Consider the following 24,674-nt stretch of genomic DNA (forward strand, 5'->3'; position numbering starts at 1 on the left):
TCACACAAGTTATCTTGTTGTCGTATTGTCTAGATCTCATATCCATAGACGATCACACGAAGTGTGAACCGATTAGTTGTATTGTCTCGACTCGGTCCATAGACAATCACTTTCGGAGAAAGGACTTATAGGTGGAAAAGTTTTAGATTGAGGTATATTTGGGTACCCTCGTCTTTTCATCAACGAACCACTATGCACATCAATTTTAGTTTTATCCGTGCTTATAAAGGGTCGACCAAGGAGCAAAGGTATAAATGTGTCATTTGATCCGTCTGTCATCTCCAACACACATAAATCCGCTGGAAAAATTAGCTGGTTCACCTGCACAAGAACATCCTCAATAATACCTCTAGGGTATACATTAGAACGATCATCTAACTGTAAAGTAATTATAGTTTCTTTCAAGGGACCTAAGTTAAGAGATTCATACAGATGCAGGCATAACATTTACTGATGTTCCTAAATCAAGCATAGCCTTATTAAACTTAGTGTTACTAATAACAATAGGAATATCAAAACTACCGGGATCTTTACATTTAAGTGGGAGTTTCTTTTGCATTATAGCCGAAGTATTTTCCTCCACTTTCATTACCTCATTACCAGTCAACCTTTGCTTATTGGTGCATAAGTCCTTCAGAATTCTCGCATACTTGGGGACTTGTTTAATAGCATCTATCAATGGAATGTTCACATGAATCTTTCGAAAAATGTCTAAGATCTCCTTATCTTGTTCCGCTTTTTTAGAGTTAGCAAACCTGCAAGGAAAATGCAAAGGAGGAACATAAGTAGAAACATGAGTTTTAGAGTTTTCTTTAGGCACCTCATCGGTTTGGGAAGAGTCAGTAATCTCTGTCACCAAAACTGTCCCTTTAGGGTCTTTGTTTTTCTCATCATCTTCTGGTTGCACAGTTCGTGTACAACTTCTCAATGTCACAACATTGACAGAATATCTTGGATTAAGAGGTTGAGAAGGGAGTTTCCCACTATTTTGTGCTTTCAGATCATTAATCTCAGTTGTTGTAGTGTCCACCTGCGTTTGTAATTCTTTGATTGCATTGTCTATTGTTTGCTGATTTTTCTGCATCATTAAAGTCATATTCTTCATCATACCAAGCATCTCAGATGATTCTGAGTTCTGAACTTGTTGTGGTTGTTGTTGTTGAAAACCACTAGGACGATTAAAAACCGGTCCTGGAGCTGCAGCTTGCTTGTTTGCGTAGCTGAAATTTGGATGATCTCTCCACCCTGCATTATAAGTGTTATAATAAGGATCATACCTTTTCCTTTGCTGATTTTGTAAAATAACATTGACTTGATCATTGCCTTCTTTGTAAAGTTGGGGAGAAGATGGTACCACTAAAGCTGCAATTTGTTGTATCATTGCTTCCATATTACCCATTTGTTGACGAAGCTCAGAAACTTCGCTCACTTCATTAACTCTTCTAACGAGTGGTTCTGACCCACGACTTAAGAATTGTTGAGAATTTGCTGCCATGTTCTCAATTAACTCTCTAGCCTGAGATACTGTCTTATTCACTAATGCACCACCACCTGCAGCGTCGAGAAGATTTCTATCACTTGCCTGAAAATCCTCATAGAAATACTGGATGATCATCAAATTACTGAATTAATGATGCAGACAGCTAGCCACCAATCTCTTGTAACGTTCCCAACATTCATATAACGATTTGAAAAAACGGGGGTCTAACAACCACACCCAATATTTCTCTTAGCAATCTGTATGGAAAAACTCCAATATAATTCCAATGGAATCAACTAGACAGTCAAACTCAATCAATGGAAATATATCCAAGAGTTGTATCTCTGTTTCATAATGTAATCAACAAATCAAACAGACAGAATCCGTGAGCCTGATTATTTTGTGAACCAACTTGAACGGTACCAAAGACCAATGTTCAAGTGTCAATCAATATAATCAACAACCAAAGGTTGGATTATCTAATCGATTGAACTATGCACAACCTGTGATATTTCTATTATATAACAAAATATAATGTAGAAAAGAAATAACACAGACACCAGAAATTTTGTTAACGAGGAAACCGCAAATGCAGAAAACCCCCGGGACCTAGTCTAGATTTTAACACCACACTGTATTAAGCCGCTACAGACACTAGCCTACTCCAAGTTAACTTCGGACTGGAATGTATTTGATCCCTAATAAATCTCACACTGATCAAGGTACAGTTGCGCTCCTTACGTCATTGAATCCCAGCAGGACTCTACGCACTTGACTCCCTTAGCTGATCTCACCCACAACTAAGAGTTGATACGACCCAAAGTAGAAGACTTGATAAACAAATCTGTCTCACACAGATAAACCTATGAGTTTTGTTCCGTCTTTTGATAAATCAAGGTGAACATGAACCAATTGATATACCGGACTTATATTCCCGAAGAACTGCCTAGAAATATCAATTACCTCACAATAATTTTAATCGTATGGTAGAGAAACAAGATATTGTGGAATCACAAACGATGAGACGAAGATGTTTGTGACTACTATTTATCTTTCCTATTTGAGTAAATCTTAGAGAAGATAATACTCAATACGATAGAACATGGCAAGATCAGAACACACAACTACAGAGAAAATAGTTGGGTCTGGCTTCACAATCCCAATGAAGTCTTTAAGCCGTTAACCTACAGGGTTTCGTGAAAAACCTAAGGTTAAAGGAGAGAATCGACTCTAGTCACAACTAGTATCACCCATGAGGTGTGGGGATTAGGTTTCCCAGTTGCTAGAGTTCTCCTTTAAATAGTTTTTGAATCAGGGTTTGCAATCAATGTTACCTTGGTAACAAAGCATTCAATATTCATCGTTAAGATGAAAACCTGATTAGACTCAAGCTTATATCTTTCAACAGTTAGATCGAACTTATCTTGTTACACAAAAATGAAATGTACCTTCATTTAGATATGAGCAACCGTACCTAAACGTGCACACCTTGTTGGCTCAACAATAGTTAACCGAAGTTAGCCATATGAACACTTTCATATCAACCTTATTCATCATAACCATAACTAGTTCAAATGACTCAAATGAAACTATCTCTAGAGTTGTTTAATTGTTTATATTCTCATATAAGTATACAAGACACAATTGAAGCAAAATCGATTTTGATTCACTCGAATCAAGTCATGAACATTATAGTCACAGTTTGCAAAAGATTGCATTCCTTATTATATATAAATGTATTAGTTCATGAAAAAACCGATTCTAGAACATCATCCACTTAGGTATGCGTACCTGAGTAGCCGGACCAAGTTTGGGTTTCGCCAGTACGTGAACTGGTACGCATACCATCCAAACTCAACAGAAATTCCTAGGGCTGCACAAGAACCGTTTGGGAGGACCTGGACCGGAGTGGAACCGGGAATACCGAACCAGTACCGGACCGGAACCGGTCTAGGCGGCACGGACACCGGTACTGGAAGTTGAGAACCGGTCTAGACCGGTACAGACACCGGTTCTAGGGGGAGTACCGGTAGGAACCGGCCCATATGTACCGTTTAATTTCAGCCGTTAAGATCCTAACTAGTTTTAATCCTATCCGTCCAATATAGATAACCCTAATACTAATCGCTAACTCTGAGTAACTCTCTCACTCTCAGTTTTCTTTCTTCTTCGTTTTTTTCTCTCTGAAGCTATGAAGAGTAGCCTCTTCATCTCTGAGTAACTACGGCTATCCTCACCAATCAATCAGGAAATCACCAATTCACGATCATCATCAAGTGATTCAAGTCTTACTAGTTAGTAGCTATCAATCAATCAGGTAATCTTTTCGATTTCCTTTCTGTTTCAACTTTCAACAAAAGGAAACCCTAGGAATTGTAAACGATTTTAAGTAGCTATCACTTGATTAATCAACTAACCCTAGTGTTTATACTCACGCAGGTTAAGTGGTGACTGCCAAGGATACCAATTTCTTCTTCGTCTATCAGATTCAATCTAAACCTTTTTGTTTCCAAGGTACTTTACAGTCTTTACTCTTTACTTATTCTTGTTCTTCTGATTGAGCAATCTATCTTATAAGATTAACCTTGTTGATGTGAATGATTTAGGGTTTGACATTGATTGAGAGTTTAAGATCGATTTAGGGTTTGAGAATTCAGATTGATTGATAAATACATGTCAATATGTTATAATGAATACACAGATTGATTGTACTCTGTACTACTGTGTGATAAGTGATAACTGTGATTCTATGAATGGTTTTGCAATTAGTTGTATCTTTCTTGTATGAGTATGTATGACAGTATCACTATGTGTATGTCTCACTGGAGGTATTTCCTAACTTGGATTTGTTGATAATATTTAGTTTGTATGTCAGTATGTCTGTATGTTGATAATATTCAGATGAAACCATATGAATTATGCTTACTTGATGCTTGTTATGTAAAATTATGTTTGCTTATCATATCATTTTTTTTTGTTAGATGATCATATCAAATGCAACTCCAACTACAAATGCAACTCCAACTACAACTCAACAAACAGAAGTTGGATCATCCTCTCAAGCTGCATCTCACACAAATGAATCTGAAACTGCAACTCCAACAAGTACAGCTGAAGCAGTTGAAGTTGGTGATAGCAAAAAGAAGCACGGTAAAGTGAGATCAACTGTTTGGTTGAAAATGACTAGGATAGATGATGAGTGGGCTGAATGTCATCATTGCCACCATAAATACAAAGCTCACAATGACAATAATGGCACTTCTGGATTACGAAAGCATTTGAATAGATGTCTAAAGAATCCTAACAGGAAGAAAGAAAAGGGACAACCATCTCTGTTGATGCCACCCCCAAAACCAGGTCAGGATGGTAAACTTATTGCTCATACTTACAGTTATGATAGGTTAAGAAGCGTCTTGTTGAGTGGATAATTACAGATGAAATTCCTTTTAGAAAAGTAGAAGGGTCAGGCTTTGTGGAAATGATGCAAGAGGCACAGCCTAGGTTCAAGGTTCCAAGACGTATGACAATTTATAGGGATATGTTAAAGATGTATGTAGAAGAGAAGAATAACCTAAAAACTTACTTCTTGACATCTAAGCAGAGGGTATCTTTGACAACTGACACATGGACATCACCAAATAATTTTAATTATATTTGTGTAACCGCTCACTACATTGATCAGAACTGGAAACTGCAGAAGAGAATACTCATGTTTTGTCAAGTTGAAGGTCACACAGGTAATGCAATCGGTGAGAAGCTAGTGGATTGTTTGAAAGATTGGGGTCTAAAAGATATATTTGGTGTCACTTTAGACAATGTCAGCGCCAACACAGTAGCTATGGATCATCTGAAGCAAGTTGTTACTAGCTGGACAGGATCACCAATCAGAGCTAAATATTTACATGTAAGATTCTCATTTCATATCATTAATACATGTTCATTAATAATCACAGATGATTTGTTTTTGATCTTTCTTTAGTGTAATGTGTGTTGACTGTTGAGTATGTACTGGTTCTTTTGGTGATATAAGATCAATGATTACATGCCCACAGACAATATACACTATTCACATTGGTATATTATCATTGTCAATCAATCCATGCTTAGTATTACTTATAGACAATTAGACATAGTTCTAATTCTTCTCAATTTATGTGTGGTTTTCTTTTATACACATAGTTCTGAATTTGTGTGTGAATTTGTCACAGCCTCACAGGCATCTTATGACTAATTTTCTTGATTATTTGTTATCAGGTGAGGTGTTCAATCCATGTTCTTGCTCTTGTCATAAAAGATGCAGTACGACTCTTTAATGAATCAGTTAAAAGGATAAGGTCAGTTGTAAAATATGTTCTTGGTTCTCCTTCTAGGTATGAAAAGTTTAAACAATGTGCTTCCCTAGCAAAGGTAGATTACAAGAAAGCACTGACTTTAGATGTATACACACGATGGAATAACACTTACTTGATGTTAGAAGATGCTCAAAGATATGAAAAAGTTTTTGCAATGTTAGCACAGATTGATAAGGACTTTCAAGAGAGGTTTATTTATGATCAAAACAAGGAATTTGTTTTACCAAGTGATGCTGATAGTGAGGAAGCTATAACTAGTGATGATATCGTGGAAGAAGTGGTTGACGATATGGAAGAAGATGAAGAGGTTGAGGATATGGAAGAAGAGGTTGAAGAGGTAGATACAACGGGAAAGAAGAAGAAGAAGAAAGTACAGACTCATGCTCCTTATGCAGAAGATTGGAAATATGCTAGAGGCCTTGTGAAGTGTCACTACACCAAAACCAGGATTTTCTCACAGTGCAACTTGTCACATTTTATTTTTCAGTCACTGATACGCCTGTGATAATTCTTGCAACAGTTATAACTATGACAAATTTTATATTCGTGATATAAATAAGAATATTAAAAAAATTTACTAGTCACAATAATATTTGTTGATAATTATCCAAACAATCACAATTATAATCTAAAATTATAATTCCATCCAAAACTTTCACCACATCTAAAACAACCCCAAATCAACCACTCTTAGGATTTTGATTGTCACAATTTTCCCAACATTTATACAAACTAATAGTTTAATTTAATTTCTAAAAATGAAAATCTATTTTTATTTTTCTTAATATTAGAAAAATGAATTCAAGACCAAGTCAACAATTCGTGACCTAGTAGGAAGTTTGACTTGGACAAATTCTAACCCTTTTCTATTGATTTAGTCGACACAACATAAGAGAAAAATCTCCTTCTCCCTTCTTCTTCGTGGGTGCCGCCATTAACCCTCTCTGAGAGTGTAAAAATTTCTAAGTGAGGTTAGCTGTTTCACCAAAACTGAATCTGAGTTTCAATTTTAGCTAGGTTATATATTCTGTTAATTATGTCCATCGATTTGACCTAAATTGATGAAGAAGATGGTTCAGAGTTGATGGATTTTGCTGATGATAAATTGATTTTTCTGTGGGAACGTTGAAGATGGTTCAGAGTTGATTCTGCTGATGATAATTTCGTTGGTCATCTTTTTCTTGACGAGGTAAGTGATTGAGTTATCTATATCTTCAGAATCGTTTGATAATTTAGTTATATGAAATTGGGTGAAAGATTAGGGTGAAATTATAGGGTATTTTGAATGTTTAGATTGATTACGAAACTGATTTTTTGATGTGGGTTCTTTTAGTTTAGATTGATTACAGTATGAGATGAAGAATTAGATAAATTGTTTTTGGAGATGAAGTTTGCTATAATCTGTTCTTCAATCAATTGCATGTTTAGTAGAACTAAGTTGATGTCCATATAGATTTATTATGTTGAAAGTTATTTGTCCAAGAAGTTTATAGATGTGGATGCAATGATGAATAAGATTTAGCTTACTGATCTTTAATAAAAACATCACCATGGACTATTGAAACAAAAACTGATGTTATTACTGTAATATATGCAATTATATGCATACACAGAGCTGCAGTAGTCGAGGGTAACACTTAATGTTGAATGGTTCCCTAGCTAGTTGTCTTATTTGATGAGTACTTGCTACTCATTTATGTTATTTTCTGTAAGATGACTCAGTGGTATGTTAAATGTTGATACAGGGCTTATCCTGCATTACAACTGTGTTAATTACGATGGCCTGCAAGATTCAGGTTAGTGAAGCAGGCTAAAATTTCGATCTTTGTGATGGTGTTGTGGTTACTGAGGCATATGTCGGAGCGGATGTGCTTTGTTGGTTTCAAGATCAATGACTCGGTTGTGCTGTAGGTAGAGGACGGCGGACATGATGTTGGTGGTGATTGTTAGATTTGGCGGTGGTGGATGAGCTTCTTGGAACTATTCCATTAGGACGGACTATTGCTCGGTTAAATGAGGTGAGTTAGTTCGTCTTGACTGTCCAACTCTGAATAAGTACAACTCTAGTTGTTTCTGGTGACTACTTAGGCCTTTGTATTTTTATATCAGGTTGTTTTCCTATGAAACTCCAGTCTTCCCTAAATGATTGGATTGGAAATTGCACTTTTAAAAGTTTCTATACCTCCAGGCGGTACTGTAGTGATCAACAGTTTCGATGCCATATTTTTAATTTATCTCACATTTTTTTTTATTTTTTTTCATTATTAATTATTATTATTTTTATTTTGTTAACATCATTTACTGACTAGGTATTGATTTGTACCTGGGTATTTTAGCAGGGGTAGTTAAGTGGGTTTTAGTGGCTTATGGCAGGAAGTGTAGACGGTTTGCAATGACAACAAACCAACTAGAATTAGGTTGTTTAGACATGATACTGTAGATAAGCTTTGTATTCACTAGCTAGATCGAACGACACCTCAAGTGACCCCAATTAGATGAATAAGGTGCTTTGAGTTTTCAGTCAAGTATAGATAGCTAGAGAGAGGACAAAGAAAGATAAGATAAGAAAGAGGAAGAGTAGAATTGTTAGAGGAAGAAGAAAAAGTAAGGGCATGTTAGGATCGGGATTTCCTTAAGGTAATAATTGACTTTCTTTCATTGCTCAGATTTATCTCTTTTACTTATTAATATTTGAGTAGTGATTAGTTTTTATTTGAGGAAATTTTTACTATTAGGCCAGTTAGATAAGATAATCGATTCTTGTTGATGGAACGATGGAAACTAGGTAATTTTCTTTAGTTTGGGAAAGAAATATGTATGAGAATTAGTGAATTAGGATAATTTTTGATTTCCATACTTAACCAGAAATTTCGACCATCTTACGTTCCTATTAGCTTTAGGTTTACCTTGTAGAGTTTATTGCTCGCGCCAATTATACCAAAGGTATCATTTGTCGAAAACCATTGTGCATCCAGAAAGTTATAGTCAAATTGGTTGGTGTAGAATATTTTGAGACTTTTGTAAGTTGACTGGACTCTTGTTTTATCTTTAGTTTAGCTTCTCTGTGATTTCGACAACTTCAAACTACCAAGCAGATCAAAGAGCTTAAGGTTTGCGTAGCAAAATTAAGGTGGGAACTTATGAAATTTTATTGCAATCATGGTTGTGCATTTCTTATTGTTTGGGTAATTTATTTATGGAAGTCATTCATATTTGTTAGTCGATGTTTGAACTTAAAACTCTTTGAAATGTTCCTGTCCAATTATTTCTCTCCATTGATTGGAAGGGAGTAGGTATATTTATTGATGCTTGTTGTGTGTGGGAATGGAATTCCCAATTGTTTGAGCGTATGTATTGGTATTTCCTCGATATTACGGGATCCAGTGATCCCGATATATAATCTTATTATGCTATGGGGACTTCACCATGTTTTCCGGTATGGAATGGTGCCGAGGCCTGGCCTTTGCTGGTAGTATTTATTAATTTTATTAATAGAGGAAGTCGCAATATATACATGTTTTCCCAATGTTTAAATTTATGTCAGTAAGCTTATTTTTCGGCACAAGGTTATCGTTGTTAGAAATGTTTTAAAAATCAATTCTGGTGATTGCTTCTGGACTTTATGAGTATCCACTGGCACGCTTGCTCACTTTAAATTCCCTTTCAGTTCTAGGTGATATTTCCATAGTTGGAAAAGCAGGCGAGAGAGAGTATTACATGTTGGTTGACTGAAGTTTCTTGGTAACCTGCAAGTTGGGATATCTTTTTGAAAGCTGTACGCCTTTATTTCTTTTTTTGTTCAGCGGTTTAGCATTTCGATGATGAGGTCTTTATTCTATTTCCCATTTTTAAACTGCTTATCTGACATTCACTATGCTGAGGTCTTTATTATATTTACCATTCCAAATATTCATGGATGCACTAATAGCTTATGCATTTTTGATCTGCAAACCTTTATAGGGACAAGCAGTGGCAGCAGCTGGCTGCAAGGGAAGCCATAAATGGCTCATTTCAGAACTGTGAGTGCAGCTGCCACAGGTGTCGTTTCCCATTCAAGAAAGGTACTCTCGGTGACAGGGTTATCCTATTCTTGACAGACTATGTTTGCACCTGGACCATTGCCGGTGGGTCATGAACTTAGAGTTAGGTTACAATATAACTTTAATAAAACTACTTAGACAATGCTCACTAGAAAATACTTACGTGATCAAAACTTAGACTTAAGTTTGGACTTATTCTGACTGTTTTGTGCGGGGATTTCTTAGCTTTCCTGGATATTTGACTTTTTAAACAAAATTTCCAGTCTTTGTGTGCTCAAATACATAACTTATAGTGCAATGGTAGCACATCTGACCTCCCGTCAGAAGATGTATGTTCGAATCACGCCAAGTTCATTCAATATTGTCTATCATTGCTAGCCTCTTTCATATCTTTTGCAACATCAAGATATGAAAGTTTTGTGTAAATTTCCTCTAAATTTTGTTTGGTGTATGTGAACCGCCTTGTTTATGTACAGAAACTACATAAACTTCTATAATAAATTTCAGCTTTTTGTTGTCTGCAGTTTTGGTGTTCTGCAAGATGATTTCTCAAGTGCCTAGTCTATGTATGAGTTTTCAATTTTTTGTGTATTGCTCTGTAGTGTCTTGCAGTTGGAAATGTTTTGTTTCCTTTGTTTTTCAAGTGTATTGAGGTCTGCAATTCTTTTGCACTATTTCTACAGCACTGTTTAGGCAATGTTTTGTTTTCACTTTTGGGTTGTTTTGGAGTCTTTTTTTCTGCAGTCTTTGGTTGTGAAGTTTACTGCAGTCTCATCTATACTTGTAACTCTTCTAAGCCTGGCTTTGGCTTGGCTCATTTTCTCTTTAGTACAACCTCTGAAATGAAAGAGATAAAAAAGGAAATGAAAGAGAAGCAATGATATGATAAGAGTGTAACAAAGATTAGATGGTAATAGGACATGAAGAAAAGTTTGAGAAACAAAAAGACATTATATTTCTTAGTAATTATAAGAGTACAAGTATTTTTACAACTTACTATCAAAAGAAGCTGCACATCAGCACTAAGTTCACAAAACAAAAAACTATACCAAAAAGTAACTTGCTCCACAAAGTTACACATGTAACGAAAGTTGCACTAAGTTCTCAAAACAACCAAGAACTAAAACCAAAAGTGATTTGCTCCACACCGTTACGCATGTAACTTAAACTGCTCAAAAAGATACCATCACCCACGACATATTCATTCATCCACAAATTCCAGCCGTTTTAAAGGCCATATTAACCATCCAGATATACCTAAAAAGTCCTTCAAAGTCATGTAATCATCCCCCTGCGGTGCATCATATACAGCACAAGTCTCGTCCAAGATGGTTTCAATATACACTCTCCTCTCTTCTGCTGCAAGGGGTTCTCCATGAAACATTCTTCCCCCCAGTCCCTGCATAATGTAACCCTTACTAATAAACAACATAAGTACATAACAAGCCTTAATATGAATGTATGGCTCTCAATTAGCACTTTACACATACTTGGATAAGCAAAATGGAATGCAGATTTGAACTCAATAGTTTGTATGTACAAACAAAAGGCTAAAAGAAAAAGTGAAAGCAGCATTAAGGGTTGTAATTTGTGGCGATTAGTCAAATCATTAACCATTTCAATGCTAAGGGCTATAACAGTATTTCTATGATTATTATACCAAAACAAAATTTGAAGTCTGAATAAACAGCAAAACCTAACAAGAAAAAAAAAACCCAATACTTGAAAAATATTGTATAAACAAAAATTGAAGGCAGATTTGAACTCAGTCAAGATTGCCCCAATACTTGTAATCTTTTAACCCGTGATATTTAAGTCTAAAATACTTCGCCTTCAGTTAATCCTAACGAGAAACTCATGTATAACTGTAGTAATCTTTTAACCTGTGATGTTTAAGTCTAATATACTTCGTCTTCAGTTTATCTGAACGAGAAACTTAGGTCTAACTGTAGTAATCGTTTAACCTGTGGTGCCTAAGTCTGATATATTTCATCTTCAGTTCATCCGAACGAGAAACTTAGGTCTAACTGTAGTAATCTTTTAACTAGTGATGTTTAAGTCTGATATAATTCGTCTGCATTTCATCCGAACGAGAAACTTAGGTCTAACTGTAGTAATCTTTTAACCTGTGATGTTTAAGTCTAATATACTTCGTCTTCAGTTTATCCGAACGAGAAACTTAGGTCTAACTGTAGTAATCTTTTAACCTGTGATGTTTAAGTCTGATATATTTCTTCTGCAGTTCATCCGAACGAGAAACTTAGGTCCAACTGTAGTAATCTTTTAACCCGTGATGTTTAAGTCTGATATATTTCGTCTCCAGTTCATCCGAACGAGAAACTTAGGTCTAACTGTAGTAATCTTTTAACCCGTGATGCTTAAGTCTGATATATTTCGTCTGCAGTTCATCCGAACGAGAAACTCAAGTCTAAGTGTAGTAATCTTTTAACCCGTGATGTTTAAGTCTAATATACTTCGTCTTCAGTTCATCCGAATGAGAAACTCAAGTTTAACTGTAGTAATATTTTAACCCGTGATGTTTAAGTCTAATATACTTCGTCTTCAGTTCATCCTAACGAGAAACTCATGTATAACTGTAGTAATCTTTTAACCTGTGATGTTTAAGTCTAATATACTTCGTCTTCAGTTCATCCGAACGAGAAAATTAGGTCTAACTGTAGTAATCTTTTAACCTTTGGTGCCTAAGTCTGATATATTTCGTCTTCAGTTCATCCGAACGAGAAACTTAGGTCTAACTGTAGTAATCTTTTAACTAGTGATGTTTAAGTCTGATGTAATTCGTCTGTAGTTTATCCGAACGAGAAACTTAGGTCTAACTGTAGTAATCTTTTAACCCGTGATGTTTAAGTCTGATATATTTCGTCTGCAGTTCATCCGAACGAGAAACTTAGGTCAAAAAAACACGTAATTCTCGAAAGAACACAATGCTTCTCACACACTCCCCCTTAATCCGTATGAGAACATCAACAAAATGTCAATCGTCCATGTTTTTTGATGGACAAATCTCAGCCGTTAAACCTTTCCTTCACTTTTCACTTCGTTATCCCTCTTCCTTATCCTCTTCTCTTTCTTCTTTTTCTCTTATCGCTAACTCCTTTCACTTTCTCAGATCCAAATCCTATAGTCACTCTCAAAACCTGTAACGAAGAAGAAAAAAAAACCCTCTCGTCTTTGTCAATTCCTCAAACTAAAAACCCAAATCTTTCTCAAATCCTCTCTAAAAAAACCTTATCTTCGTCTCCAACCTAATTTCTTCGTTATTCACAGACCTAATTTCTCTGAATCCTAACTCCGATTTTCTCAAAAATGTAAGTTATTTCTTACATATCTATACGCTTTGGTTCAAGTTTAGTGTTTTATTACTTGACGTTTGAGTATTTGTGATTATATCCTTGTTTCGTTCGATCTGTTGTCTAAGAATTAGGGTTCTTAATTTTCGTTCAAAGTTTTTAATTAGGTTTGTTATGCTATTTTAATTAGGGGTTTGAGAATTAGATTGTTGATATTCAGTTATTCAAAAATTTGGCTCTGTTTCTAATATCATTAGGAGAGAAAAAAATCTTTGCATATGTTGTTGATATTCGGTTATTCAGAGTTCTGAGCATGTAACAATTAAGTAGAGTTAACGATTGAAAGTGCAATGCAGGAGTTCTTAGCATGAATTTTGCCTTTCTTATGTGATGTTTTTTATTTTTTATAAAATTCTTTTTTCTGATGAGTACAAACTGATACAGGGCAAGGTACATTAAAGGGTCTATCCAGGAGGACAACCTCGTGAATGAAGCAGTCGGGTATGCCATGGAGTACATGGAAAAACCACGTGATTCCAATCACCAAGCCAAATGGGAGGCCTCTGTTGGAGAAGATTCAGAGTATACTGATGTAAGTCATGTGTGTGAAAGAATGTTGTAACAACTATTGTCCTTAGAAGCATTTTAATATCGTAGCTGCTTAACCTCATAATACCTTGTTGATGGAAGTTTAACTCATTTGTTGTAGATGAGTAAAGGTGAAAACTCTACTTAAGAAGCTCGCCTTCTACCAAAGCCTGCTGCTGATCCTCAAGCTGGGATGAAGTCATCCTCGAGTGAACCTCCCGAAGTGTTGACATATTTTCCCCTTGGGCCAAGGGTCAAGAGGTTAAATGTTTTACCTAGAGTAGCACAAGAAATGGCATGGGACCATCCATCACCTAAATGAATATGATGTGGCTGATTTCTCTTTCTGAGATCCTTAAGTTACATGCTTAACTGTATTTGTGGAGCAAATCTCTTATGGTTTAGTTCTTGCTTGTTTAGCTACATGTGTGACAGTGCATGTATTTTTCTGAAGCAAATGCATTTTGGCATAGTTGTTCCGTGCGGATTTTTTTCTTTCTGAAAGACAGTGTTTGTGCTCTTATTTTAATTACGGAATGTAATTTCTTTATTGTTATTGTCTTTGTTGATCACACCCTTTTTAACTCCGCCATTGCAATTGCAATGCCGGTCCCAATCCCGGATAAAGGAAGAGGGAAAAAGGTGTGCTATTTTTTGCAGGCACATGGTTGATTCAAAACATCTCCGGGGTAAGCTTGATTTGCACTCGATTTATATATATATCTTTAGCAGAGTAATTGTATTTACTAATCCCTTACTTTTTCTTTTAAAAGTAGGATTAACCAACTCCATACTACTCATTCTTGGGCGTCCCTCAAAGTCGGTGCTGCGTTGTATAACCAACTCATGGAAATTAAATCCTAACCTGACGTGATCGTCGACATTCCATGTTTTCGATCCTTCTCTCACTTATAAGTGGCGAAGGACAAATATACATATTGATGGTTCTATTTTCAGAATGCACGACTCTATTAGTCAATTTAAGATGGTAAATTTCAATAACCTAACTTTGTATGCTTCACTTTTACAATGATTATGTTCACCAATTTATTGTTGCCTTGTCAACCAAATTTGTCAGGTACTTGGATTTGGCTGGACAAAAGGGCTCTAAACTCTACATGTTTAATCGCATTGCTATGTTCCTGTCTTGGCTGGTACTATGTACCCTCTTAGGGAATACTATGTTTTTAATGCGGTTATTCTGTATAGAGTTTACGAAATGTTTTTCTAATTGCATATAAAACCTAAACTTTAAGTTCTACTATTGCAGTTGGTGGGTGTTCCCTCACATTGCTTGACATTAATTTCCTTTCCATCTCATAATGACGGATGCAAGTATATGCGTCCTTTGAAGTTTTTATACCTCAGTTTGCAGTTATCATAAAGATCTTTGTAGTGGCATGATCGATATTTGACTCTAGCAAGTTTTTTTGATATCAGGTTGGAAGGATCTTTCTGTTCATCTATCTCATCGTCCACATGTTTCTCCATTTTGACGAGGTAAATATTTAGAAGTTGTGGAGTAAGCTCTGCAATCTTATAAAATGATTAAATTTGACCAGGAATGCATTTTTGTGACATTTATATACCTGCATAAACTGCAAAGAAACCTGTGGATATATACAAAGAATTAGTCCAAAAATCATAAATCGTAAGAGTTTGTAACTCGCGCAAGTCTGTCATGATAATAGAGTTTGTAACTCGCAAGTCGGTCATGATTTTATAATGTTTGCCTGATTAATTTGCAGCCTATTGAGTTGTAGTATACTACCTTGAAATTTTATGAGTTGAGAATGAGAATTTGAGTTTTATACTTGAAATTGTAGGTATCTGGCCTGAGTCAGAGAGCTTAAATGAGGAAGGATTAGGTCATGTTCCTAAGAGAACTACTTATTGAAGGACCACTTTTGTGCGGTCACCTCGTGACAACAATGGCCATGGACCAGTGTGATCCACAATATTTAATAATGTGAGCTTATTTGGTATTGTGTCCTATTAAAAAGTAGCCTTTGTATCCTATGTGTTGGGTTTAATTTGTTACGAATGAAATTTCTTACCAAACTGATTTATTTGGAGCAGGTAATGAGAAAGAAGAGAGCTGATATACCTGATATTAACCGAAAATAATGTTTGTGAAGTTATGTATTCCATTATGGCATGCAGCTGGTCCAAATGGATCAGTTAACTATACTTGGCGAAGAAGTAAGAATTTTTGTCTACTTACATTTATGGTTATATCTTTGCCTAGCTCCTGTGCAATTATGTATGCTATTTGTGTCCTGTCTATCAATGGCCAGGAGATGTATTTTCTTTTATTTTGCTTGGCAGGGAGGATTAACAACTCCCCTGTCTATCATTGACGTATTTGCCTTCCCTTGCTCGAGCTGGCATATGGAGGATTTACAACTGCCCTGTTGTTAGCTTCATTAAACTAACGTACTGGTATTATACTAAAACCTGTAGATTTTAACAAGTTGAAGGCATAATCTAACAAAGAAGGGTTTCAGAAAGTAAAGTCAACCGTTTGTTACCAAGTGTCTGTCAAACTCTGATTTATGTGGTTAGCATTTCAACAGGATAACACAACTATGTACTTTAACTAAGATTTCTATCTGTTTAATTGTTATTGTTATTTCCAATAAGTGTGGTCTGTGTTAGTATGTATTTAACTTCTGCGCAATAGATTTATCCATGTCTACTTTAGAACCTGTTCCAAAAAAGTTGCAACGGTAGCATGCAATAAAGGAACATAAATTGGTTGTTTTTAATCCTGAAGTTTCTCAGTATAACATCTGAAAAGCACTAACTCCAGCTCTTAAACTCCAAAACTGAAGAAAGCACAAAAAAAATGTCAAAGTTGTAATATATCAAGTATTGATTAAATTACTTATCTTTGAACTGAGAAACAACACCATTTGGTTTTCGCTGATCCACCATTGTAGACTTAATTTTACCCCAACTTTCTTTTTGTAGGCACTGCAGTTACTCAAAGAAATAATAATCAAAAGCATTGCAAGATAACTGAGACAAATTGTCCGTCTGCAGACTTGGTTGAGGCATTTATCAAGATAATAGAGGAGAAGGCTGACACGATGTAAGTTTTATCTGCTATTCATTCATACTTTTGCATTACAAGATTATGTTTTAGTCCAGTTTTCTATTCTACTTTCGATTACAAGGTGGTGATTCTGGAGGAGGCTTTGATAGGTCTGAGTATGGTTATGAACTTCCACCATTTCCTGATGAACTTGTTCCTAATTATAACCTTCACAGCGACAGTATTAGTCAGGTGTATGGCTGCATAATATAGTAACAAGGAAGAGATCGAGTATGTTAATAATTTTCTTGGCCTAGCTATTTCGCAACCATCTTCCTAAAGAAGTTTAAAAACTAGTGTAGATTTATTTTTGATTTCACCAATATAATTATTTGTTGATTCTGAGCGTCCTGTTTATTTTATTCTTCATCATTCTGAGCAATGCCATATGGTGTATGTGCACTGTCTAATTTATTTGGAATTTCAATGGGATGGGAATTTTACAAATATATATCATGGATGATGAGTTCCTCACGGGCATGGTTATGATTTCTCACTAATGGAATGCATTCTTTTAAACAGTGATAAGGTAGATCATTTGGAAATATGGATGCCATCCACCGCCAGCGAGCAATCTGTGAACTACTTGGCTCAAGTAAGAATCTTTGTATCATAACTTTGATCACTACTTTAGATGGTACAAGATGGTCAGTTTCTGTTTTTTCGGAATGTAGGCAATAGATAACTTCAGGGCGGTGTGATACTAATCTGATGTGAACCTTCTATTGTTGGAGTGTTTGATAAGAGTAGTAAGCCTTCCCGAACAAAAAGACTTTGATATGTTGTATATTGACATTTAGATGAAAATTACGCGGAGCCTAGATTAGGTGCTACCTAGTTAGTAGTGACTAGCATTTCTCTTATTCTCCAGTAATGCCGAGTGGCCAAACCTGTACCAAGTCATTTCAGTTGCCACCAACACTAGGACAGCGTACAATTACTGCTCTTAATAAAATTTTAAAGAACAATGTGTTTTCACTTTCTTGAATGATTGAATCGGTCATCATGTCAGTCATTGATTGTTGAATAACATTTTTTTCATCAGCTTGGGTTTTTAAATACTGAAGGCTTGATGGCGAGGCACATGCTGGACTAATTACGCGTCATTAAAGGGCTGCATTACTAATGGAACGATTCTGTTGTACTTTGAATAGTTTTGGGTTAAATTTCATAACGAATGGAACGATTATGTTGTACTTGTATTCCTAATGAATGTATGAATCTTCTTTGAGAATGCATGAACTGATGAAAAATAAGAAATTGCAGGCATGGGTTCCATGTTCAGTTTTAATTGCATTACAGGCCTGTAAACTGGAAGTCCAAGTCCATGAAAATGTTCTGGGCTACCCATTTTTATTTAATTGTAACAGAACAATTTGTCACAGTTATAACTGTGACACAAATTGTGAAGAAAAAACAGCACGCGTCATCATAAGACGTGAAAAAAAGGAAGACACGTGTCCTCTGAGTAACTGTTACAAACTAATGCAACAATAACATATGTTACTTTAAGCATGACAAAAAAGGACACGTGTCGCCAGAGCAATCGTTGCAAAGATTCAGTAACAGTTATAAGCGTTGCTGTAAATGTGAGCCTTAAAGACGCGTGTCAAGCTCTGAATTGTGGTTAATAGGGAATAACAGTTAAAACCTTTACGATAAATGTGACAAATAAGACACGTGTCGCTATCATAAAATTAGGAAAATTGTGGGTATTAGATATTGTAACGCTTTTCAAATGTGACTGTATCTGCGTATTGTCACAGATAAAACCGTTACAAAATACAATCACAGTTATTAATAACGTCCTAGTTGGTACGGTTATAACTGTTACAAATTCAATAAGTAACATGTATAGCATGTGACAAAATCATGGAAATGGTGTAGTGTGTTTAAAGGTATTCTTCGATGCAACTGTGAATTTTTCTGCATCTACACAAGTCACTACTCATTTTTTTTATGGGAATTGGTATTCATCCATGAACAGTTAATTGAATTTAGAGAAAATATAGCATCAGATCCATTTATTGCACGTATGTCTCGTCTTACGTTTGCCAAGTACAATAAGTATTAGGGTGTGTATAAGAAAATGAATTCTGTTATGTTTTTTGCTCAACTGTTGGATCCAAGGGAGAAACTAAAGGGGCTGGAATTTACTCTTAACTGTTTATTTGAGAACAATTCGTGGGAGGTTCAAAGAATCATGAGAAAGGTGAAATTAGAATTTCAGGAACTCTTTGATGATTATAGGTCAGTGTATTCAACTCATGAGGAAGGGTCATCTAGTGCTGCTCCGGTAGTTGCCAGTTCGGTTAGCACGCAATCTCAAGGCTTGAAATCTAGAATTCAATCAAGGAAGAGACAGCATTGGGAAACCCAAGTTGTGTTGAAGAAGCAAGAACAACGAAGTTAGATAGGTACTTGACAGATGTGATGGATGGAAAAATGCGTGAAGTAGATCAATGACTTTGACATATTGGCTTGGTGGAAGGATAATGCAAACAGGTATAAGGTACTGTCATACATGGAAAGAGATATATTAGCCATGCATGTGTCTTCAGTTGCCTCTGAATCAGCTTTTAGCACCGGGAAGCGCGTGCTTACTCCGTGGAGAGCTTCTATGTCTACAACGACAGTTGAGGCATTGCTCTGTATACAAATCTATTTACAAAAGCCCATTACTCTTGATCTTCTATGTGATTATGTACCTGATGATGATGGTGAAGATGCGGCATGTACTTATTTAGGTTATTCTTCTTTTTTGTTTTATTTAATAATACTTACTTTTCTTGTATTGGTACTTACTTCTTGTTAATTTTTTTTTTTGCCTGTTGCAGTCATAATTGAGAATCTCCTAAAAGCTTGAAGTTTGTTCCTTTGCTCCTTGCTAAGAAATGGAAGGTTGGTAACTTTCTTTATCTTGTTGTCCTTGTTGAAGCATAATTTGGATTCATTTCTATATCAAATTCTCATTGCTACTATGTAATGTATGGAAATGAATGGACTGAAAATATTCAATCTATACAAATTTAACTGTAGTTATGAACTTCTTATGTATTTGCTTGCTATTTGTTCTGAACTGGTTGTAAACTTGTAATACACACAGGTTTAGGTTGTGCTATCCAATCAATGGACTTATTGGAGAGGAAAGTGCAGATTTGTGGCCTAGGATTGCAACTTGCAAGTGCAGGCTGTGCATCCATCGATTTTCGTCTGCAATTATCGCATTTCATTTCTTGTCGACTTGTCGTAGACAGACTTATGGTTGTGGAAATGTTGTTTTTACATTTTAGCATACTGAACTTATTTTGGATTCTTGTTTTGAAGTTATGAAAATGTTGAACTTAAGTATGTATGCAACCTGAACTTATTTTGGATTGTTGAACATTGAACTTATGGAAATCTTGTATTATATTTTGTAATGTTTTTCGGGTAAAATCCCGGTACCGGTCCTCAAAAGGAGGTACTGGCCAACACCAAGTACAGGGACCGGTTCCATAAGAGAACTGGGCCGTACCGGAGTATTGCAGCCCTAGAAATTCCCGGAAATGAACCTTATGCCAGCACACGTACCGGTTTGCATACCAGGTTCCCAGACTTTTTCAAAACCAACAAGTATGCATACGAGTATGCATACCATAGCCCCCGGACATGGATTACATATATGCAAGTACGCATACTATGCTTAAATCCATTTGTTCTAAACTCTATTTCAATCATTAAAACTTTCTTAGAGGATGACAATAGTTGTTTTCGCTAACTATTAGCATCAAAGCGATTTTCAAGTTATTGAAGTAATCAATACGAAACATTCCGAGTCTACATAAAATGATTGTATCACACAAATCATGTAAGATGTTACCAGGCGATTTTCATATGATCATATTTTGACTTTCGTTAAAACTATAAGATGTACTTGGTTAAAGCGAAAGCTTACCAACACATATTTCGAGAAATATGTAAGTGAGTTAAACTCAGCTCGAAATATTAAATGTGTATAATCGAAGTCTATATAGCTATACGACTTTTGTATCAAATAGGAGATAGAGAAGATAGACTTTTGAGTGATAGATGAGTTCAAGTCTCCACATACCTTTTGTTGATGAAGTTTCACAAGCTCCCCTTAGTGGTTCTTCGTCTTCAATCGATGAATGTCGTGAAGTCTAATGCTCAACTACACTGTCTATCCTAACCCGAGACTTAGCTATAAGTAGACTAGAAATCAAGACTTACAGTTTTGGCAACTAAACTTGACAACAAGCTTGAGATAGCAACGCTTGCGAGTTCGACCGAGAAGTACTCTAACAATCTCCCCCTTTCTCAATTTTAGTGACAAAACTATCAATACATATGGAATACAAAATAAATAAACTTTGTAGCGCTCAATCCAAATGCTTGATTTCCTTGGTTCTTCAACATTACTCGAAATCTTCATCACTTCCAAGTACTCCAATGATTCTGAACGCGTTCAACTCAGCATCATAGTTGTTGAAGATCTGTAGCTATAACAATGAGAAAACAGTTGCTCTCAATCATTGTTATACAGTGTCATAGTATTATTACACATCATCAAAGTTCAATTGTATCGCAACTTTGACAACAATACTATGGTGATATGTATCACTCCCCTTAGTCAATACTTCATCTCACATGAAAACTACTCCCCCTTACATAATGATCCGTAAACCATATGTATTTGTAGTGTGAACTACACATTAATTCTCCCCCTTTTTGTCAATGAAAATTGGCAAAGGTACGAAAATTAGTGGGATCCTAATGAAATTTCCATAGAGATACTTCATGACCAAAAGAGAACAACATATCAACTTGTTTAGATGCCATCATATAGCCGAAGCTAAATGCATTCATCAAGTAGTTTATGAAGATACAAGATAACTCCTACAATATTCCACAGCCTCACTCCCCACAAAGATTTGGCAATTAAACACAAGTTCAATTAAGAACTCTCCCCCATAAAATGTCATTCCCGAAAGAACAACAAGAGAGACCTTACTTTCACAAGAAAAGAAGGATTTTTTTGGACATTAACAAATCACATGAAACATGAATTTGTATCCAAAATTCTCAATTAAATGAACCACAAGAGAACCCATGATTAATTTAATCGGAAATGCTCACATATAAATTATGGAGCCGTACAGTATTTACACAAAATTGTGGATCAGGGAAGACCAATACTGCGGAATAGATAAAGATTCATTCTATCTCTCATCACTATTTGCATTGAGACATATAATAGACTTGTAAATACCAATATTCTGTGGAGCACATGTCACAGTTTCAGTGGTTGCATACAAGATAACCGTGTAGCCCTCGCTATACAGAGAAACCTGAGTAGCAGAAGATACCTTGGCAGATCTACTTTATCTTATCCCAAGAAGGGATACCTCGACGGCCAAGATAGAAAAGTAAAGCCTAGTCTAGAGGGAGGCAGCTGGCGAAAGGACAGAGGTAGATGACATATCTAATCAGCATTAAATGCACAAATCTATTATCTACACGCATAATCAAAGCACGTGGAGAGAGATGATGTGGCAGGTTCGACTGGCAAAGGTTAGCGGTGAACGAAGGTACAATCTGTACTGAGGCTGAGAAGTTCCCGAATGAACGTGGGTCAGCTGAGGTGGCAGAGTCCGACTGGAGAAAGCATGCGGTGAACGAAGGTACCATTTGTACGAAAGGTATATCAGGGAACGATGGACCCAAAGACAACAAAGATATACCTGGAGCAGAAGGGGTTATAAATACCAAGTTTCACCAAACCAAGGGCATTAAATTTCTAGGAGAGAAGATCTAGTCTTAAGGTTAAACCTCTTTAATGTTTAGAACTTAAGTATTTACTTCAACTTGAGTTATATCTATTACTTTGGGAAGCATTTAGGATCTTTGTAACCACCACAACCTAATAAAAACAATCACTCATTATCCCGTGGATGTAGACAAAAGTCGAACCACGTAATCTCTTGTGTCTCATGATAAATTAGCACCATTTACGTTATATTTGTGTTCTTCGTTGTTATTATGATCTTGAATATCTTTTATAACCAAGCATTATCAGTTCAACAGAGGCATCAATACTACTTAGTATTTGATTCTCCGAACTGTATACATTACGTAGACTATGGGAAAATTAGTAGTCACAGTTTGGCGCTAAAAGGTTTTGCTCACCGGCTTGAGTTTTTATGTTCCTTTATTTTTAACTTACACATCTTCTTTAACAGAGATATATGAATTCTACAACGACGAATCTCACTTTCTAGTGATTTATTCGTTCGTTATTTACGTATGTTCTTTGAGTTCATAGCCTCTAAAGACTTACAACCTCATAGATCTACAAAGTTTTTTGCAAAAACGCACTCACAAAACATCAAATCTTTTGTTTTGTACTAAAAACAACCTTTTCCGACGAAGTATCCTTTAGATCTGAGTACCTCTGACTGCAGAGGGATCTCAGTGAGAATTTAAGGAAAAAAAATATTCCAAAGCATTTAATAACCTATTTTCTTTGGAGATCTGACACCCTTTTTAATTCGTTTTCAACATTTAAGGTTGTTTTTTCCAAGGGTGTCATAAGAAATTTAATACTTGTCTTTCAAGGCGTCATTTCAGTCATTTTTCTGAAAAAGCTGCTTAGTCGTCTTCTGTGTCAGAACATTAATTGTTGTTTTTAACAAAGGCATCCAAGTAACAGATTCTTCCACTTTTTCTGTATCATCAGGATAACCAGAGACCGAAGGAATGCAGAAACCAAATGATGTACCAACAAGCTCACGACCAACAGTTACGAGAGGAATATCTCAAAATCCATCCCAAGCGAATCAAAGAACCGAAGCAGAGGACGGGCAAAGTGAAATAGCAAGAAGTACAGTTGCTAACAAGACACCTATTCCTGCTGAAGGGATGGGACAAACATCGGGAGCACAACCACTTTACGACATGCCGTTACTGGAACATCCCAATGTTACAAAGCCACTTGCGGCCAACACAGGTTTACCCAGAACCTTAGTTCCTATGGGACGAGGATTGGGAAACCTAACCCCGATCCAGCTAGATCCAGACGCTCCGGTCATAGGAGAAGGAGTGGATGACTCTGAGGATCCGACCGACAGCACTCCTCAGGGTGGTGGAATCTACAATGAAGATCAAATGGCAACACAAGTAGAAGATTTGCTACTCCGTAACAAGGAGCATGAGGATGCAATGCACGTGATGTCCCAGGAGAACCAGAACCTAAATAATATGATCGATGTACAGATCGGAGGTTCCCAAACTCACCCTTCGTTAAAGAGGCGTGAGAACGGAGATATATCAGGAAGACGAAGGGTGGATCCTAACTCACTAAAGGCTAACCCACTATGGGAGATAGAAAGACACGCCACGATCCAGATGAAACAGATTCAACCTACAAGCCCTCTCAGTCCTACTATGATGAGGCATTTTCCAGAGATGTTCACAATGTGAACATGGTCATGGAACAAATGGAGAAGATGCAGAAAGAAATACAAGAACTAAAAACCGGCCACGCAGGCGCAAGGCTGGAAGAAGTACTCCAAGAAGCAAAAACATCTCCGTTGAGGGAACCCATCCCTGCGAAATGGTCAGTACCTACGTTTCAGGCATACAACGGTACCTCTGATCCCGCAACCCACCTAAGATAGTACACTCGTGTCCTTGCCCATTGGGAAAGAGATAAGGTATTACTTTGTAGGTACTTTCCTGCAAGAGTGATGGGATCAGCATTGGCATGGTATGACAATTTACCAACAAACTCAATTGACTCTTTTG

The 24,674-nt window shown here is 36.3% G+C and overlaps 1 protein-coding gene across 1 annotated transcript; it reads right to left on the reverse strand.

Annotated features, from left to right (window-relative positions):
• Positions 1 to 424: 424 nt before the first annotated feature.
• LOC113294781 lies at positions 425 to 1,615 on the reverse strand. The gene has a single exon (XM_026543161.1). The coding sequence runs from the start codon at positions 1,613 to 1,615 to the stop codon at positions 425 to 427; it is 1,191 nt and encodes a 396-aa protein (XP_026398946.1).
• Positions 1,616 to 24,674: the final 23,059 nt, after the last annotated feature.

This window comes from Papaver somniferum, chromosome 7 (genome assembly GCF_003573695.1).
Source record: "Papaver somniferum cultivar HN1 chromosome 7, ASM357369v1, whole genome shotgun sequence".
NCBI lineage: Eukaryota > Viridiplantae > Streptophyta > Magnoliopsida > Ranunculales > Papaveraceae > Papaver > Papaver somniferum.

What these genes read in the sequence shown, in the direction of transcription:
- LOC113294781 (XM_026543161.1), bottom strand. Translation starts at nt 1,615, where the DNA reads ATGATCATCCAGTATTTCTATGAGGATTTTCAGGCAAGTGATAGAAAT.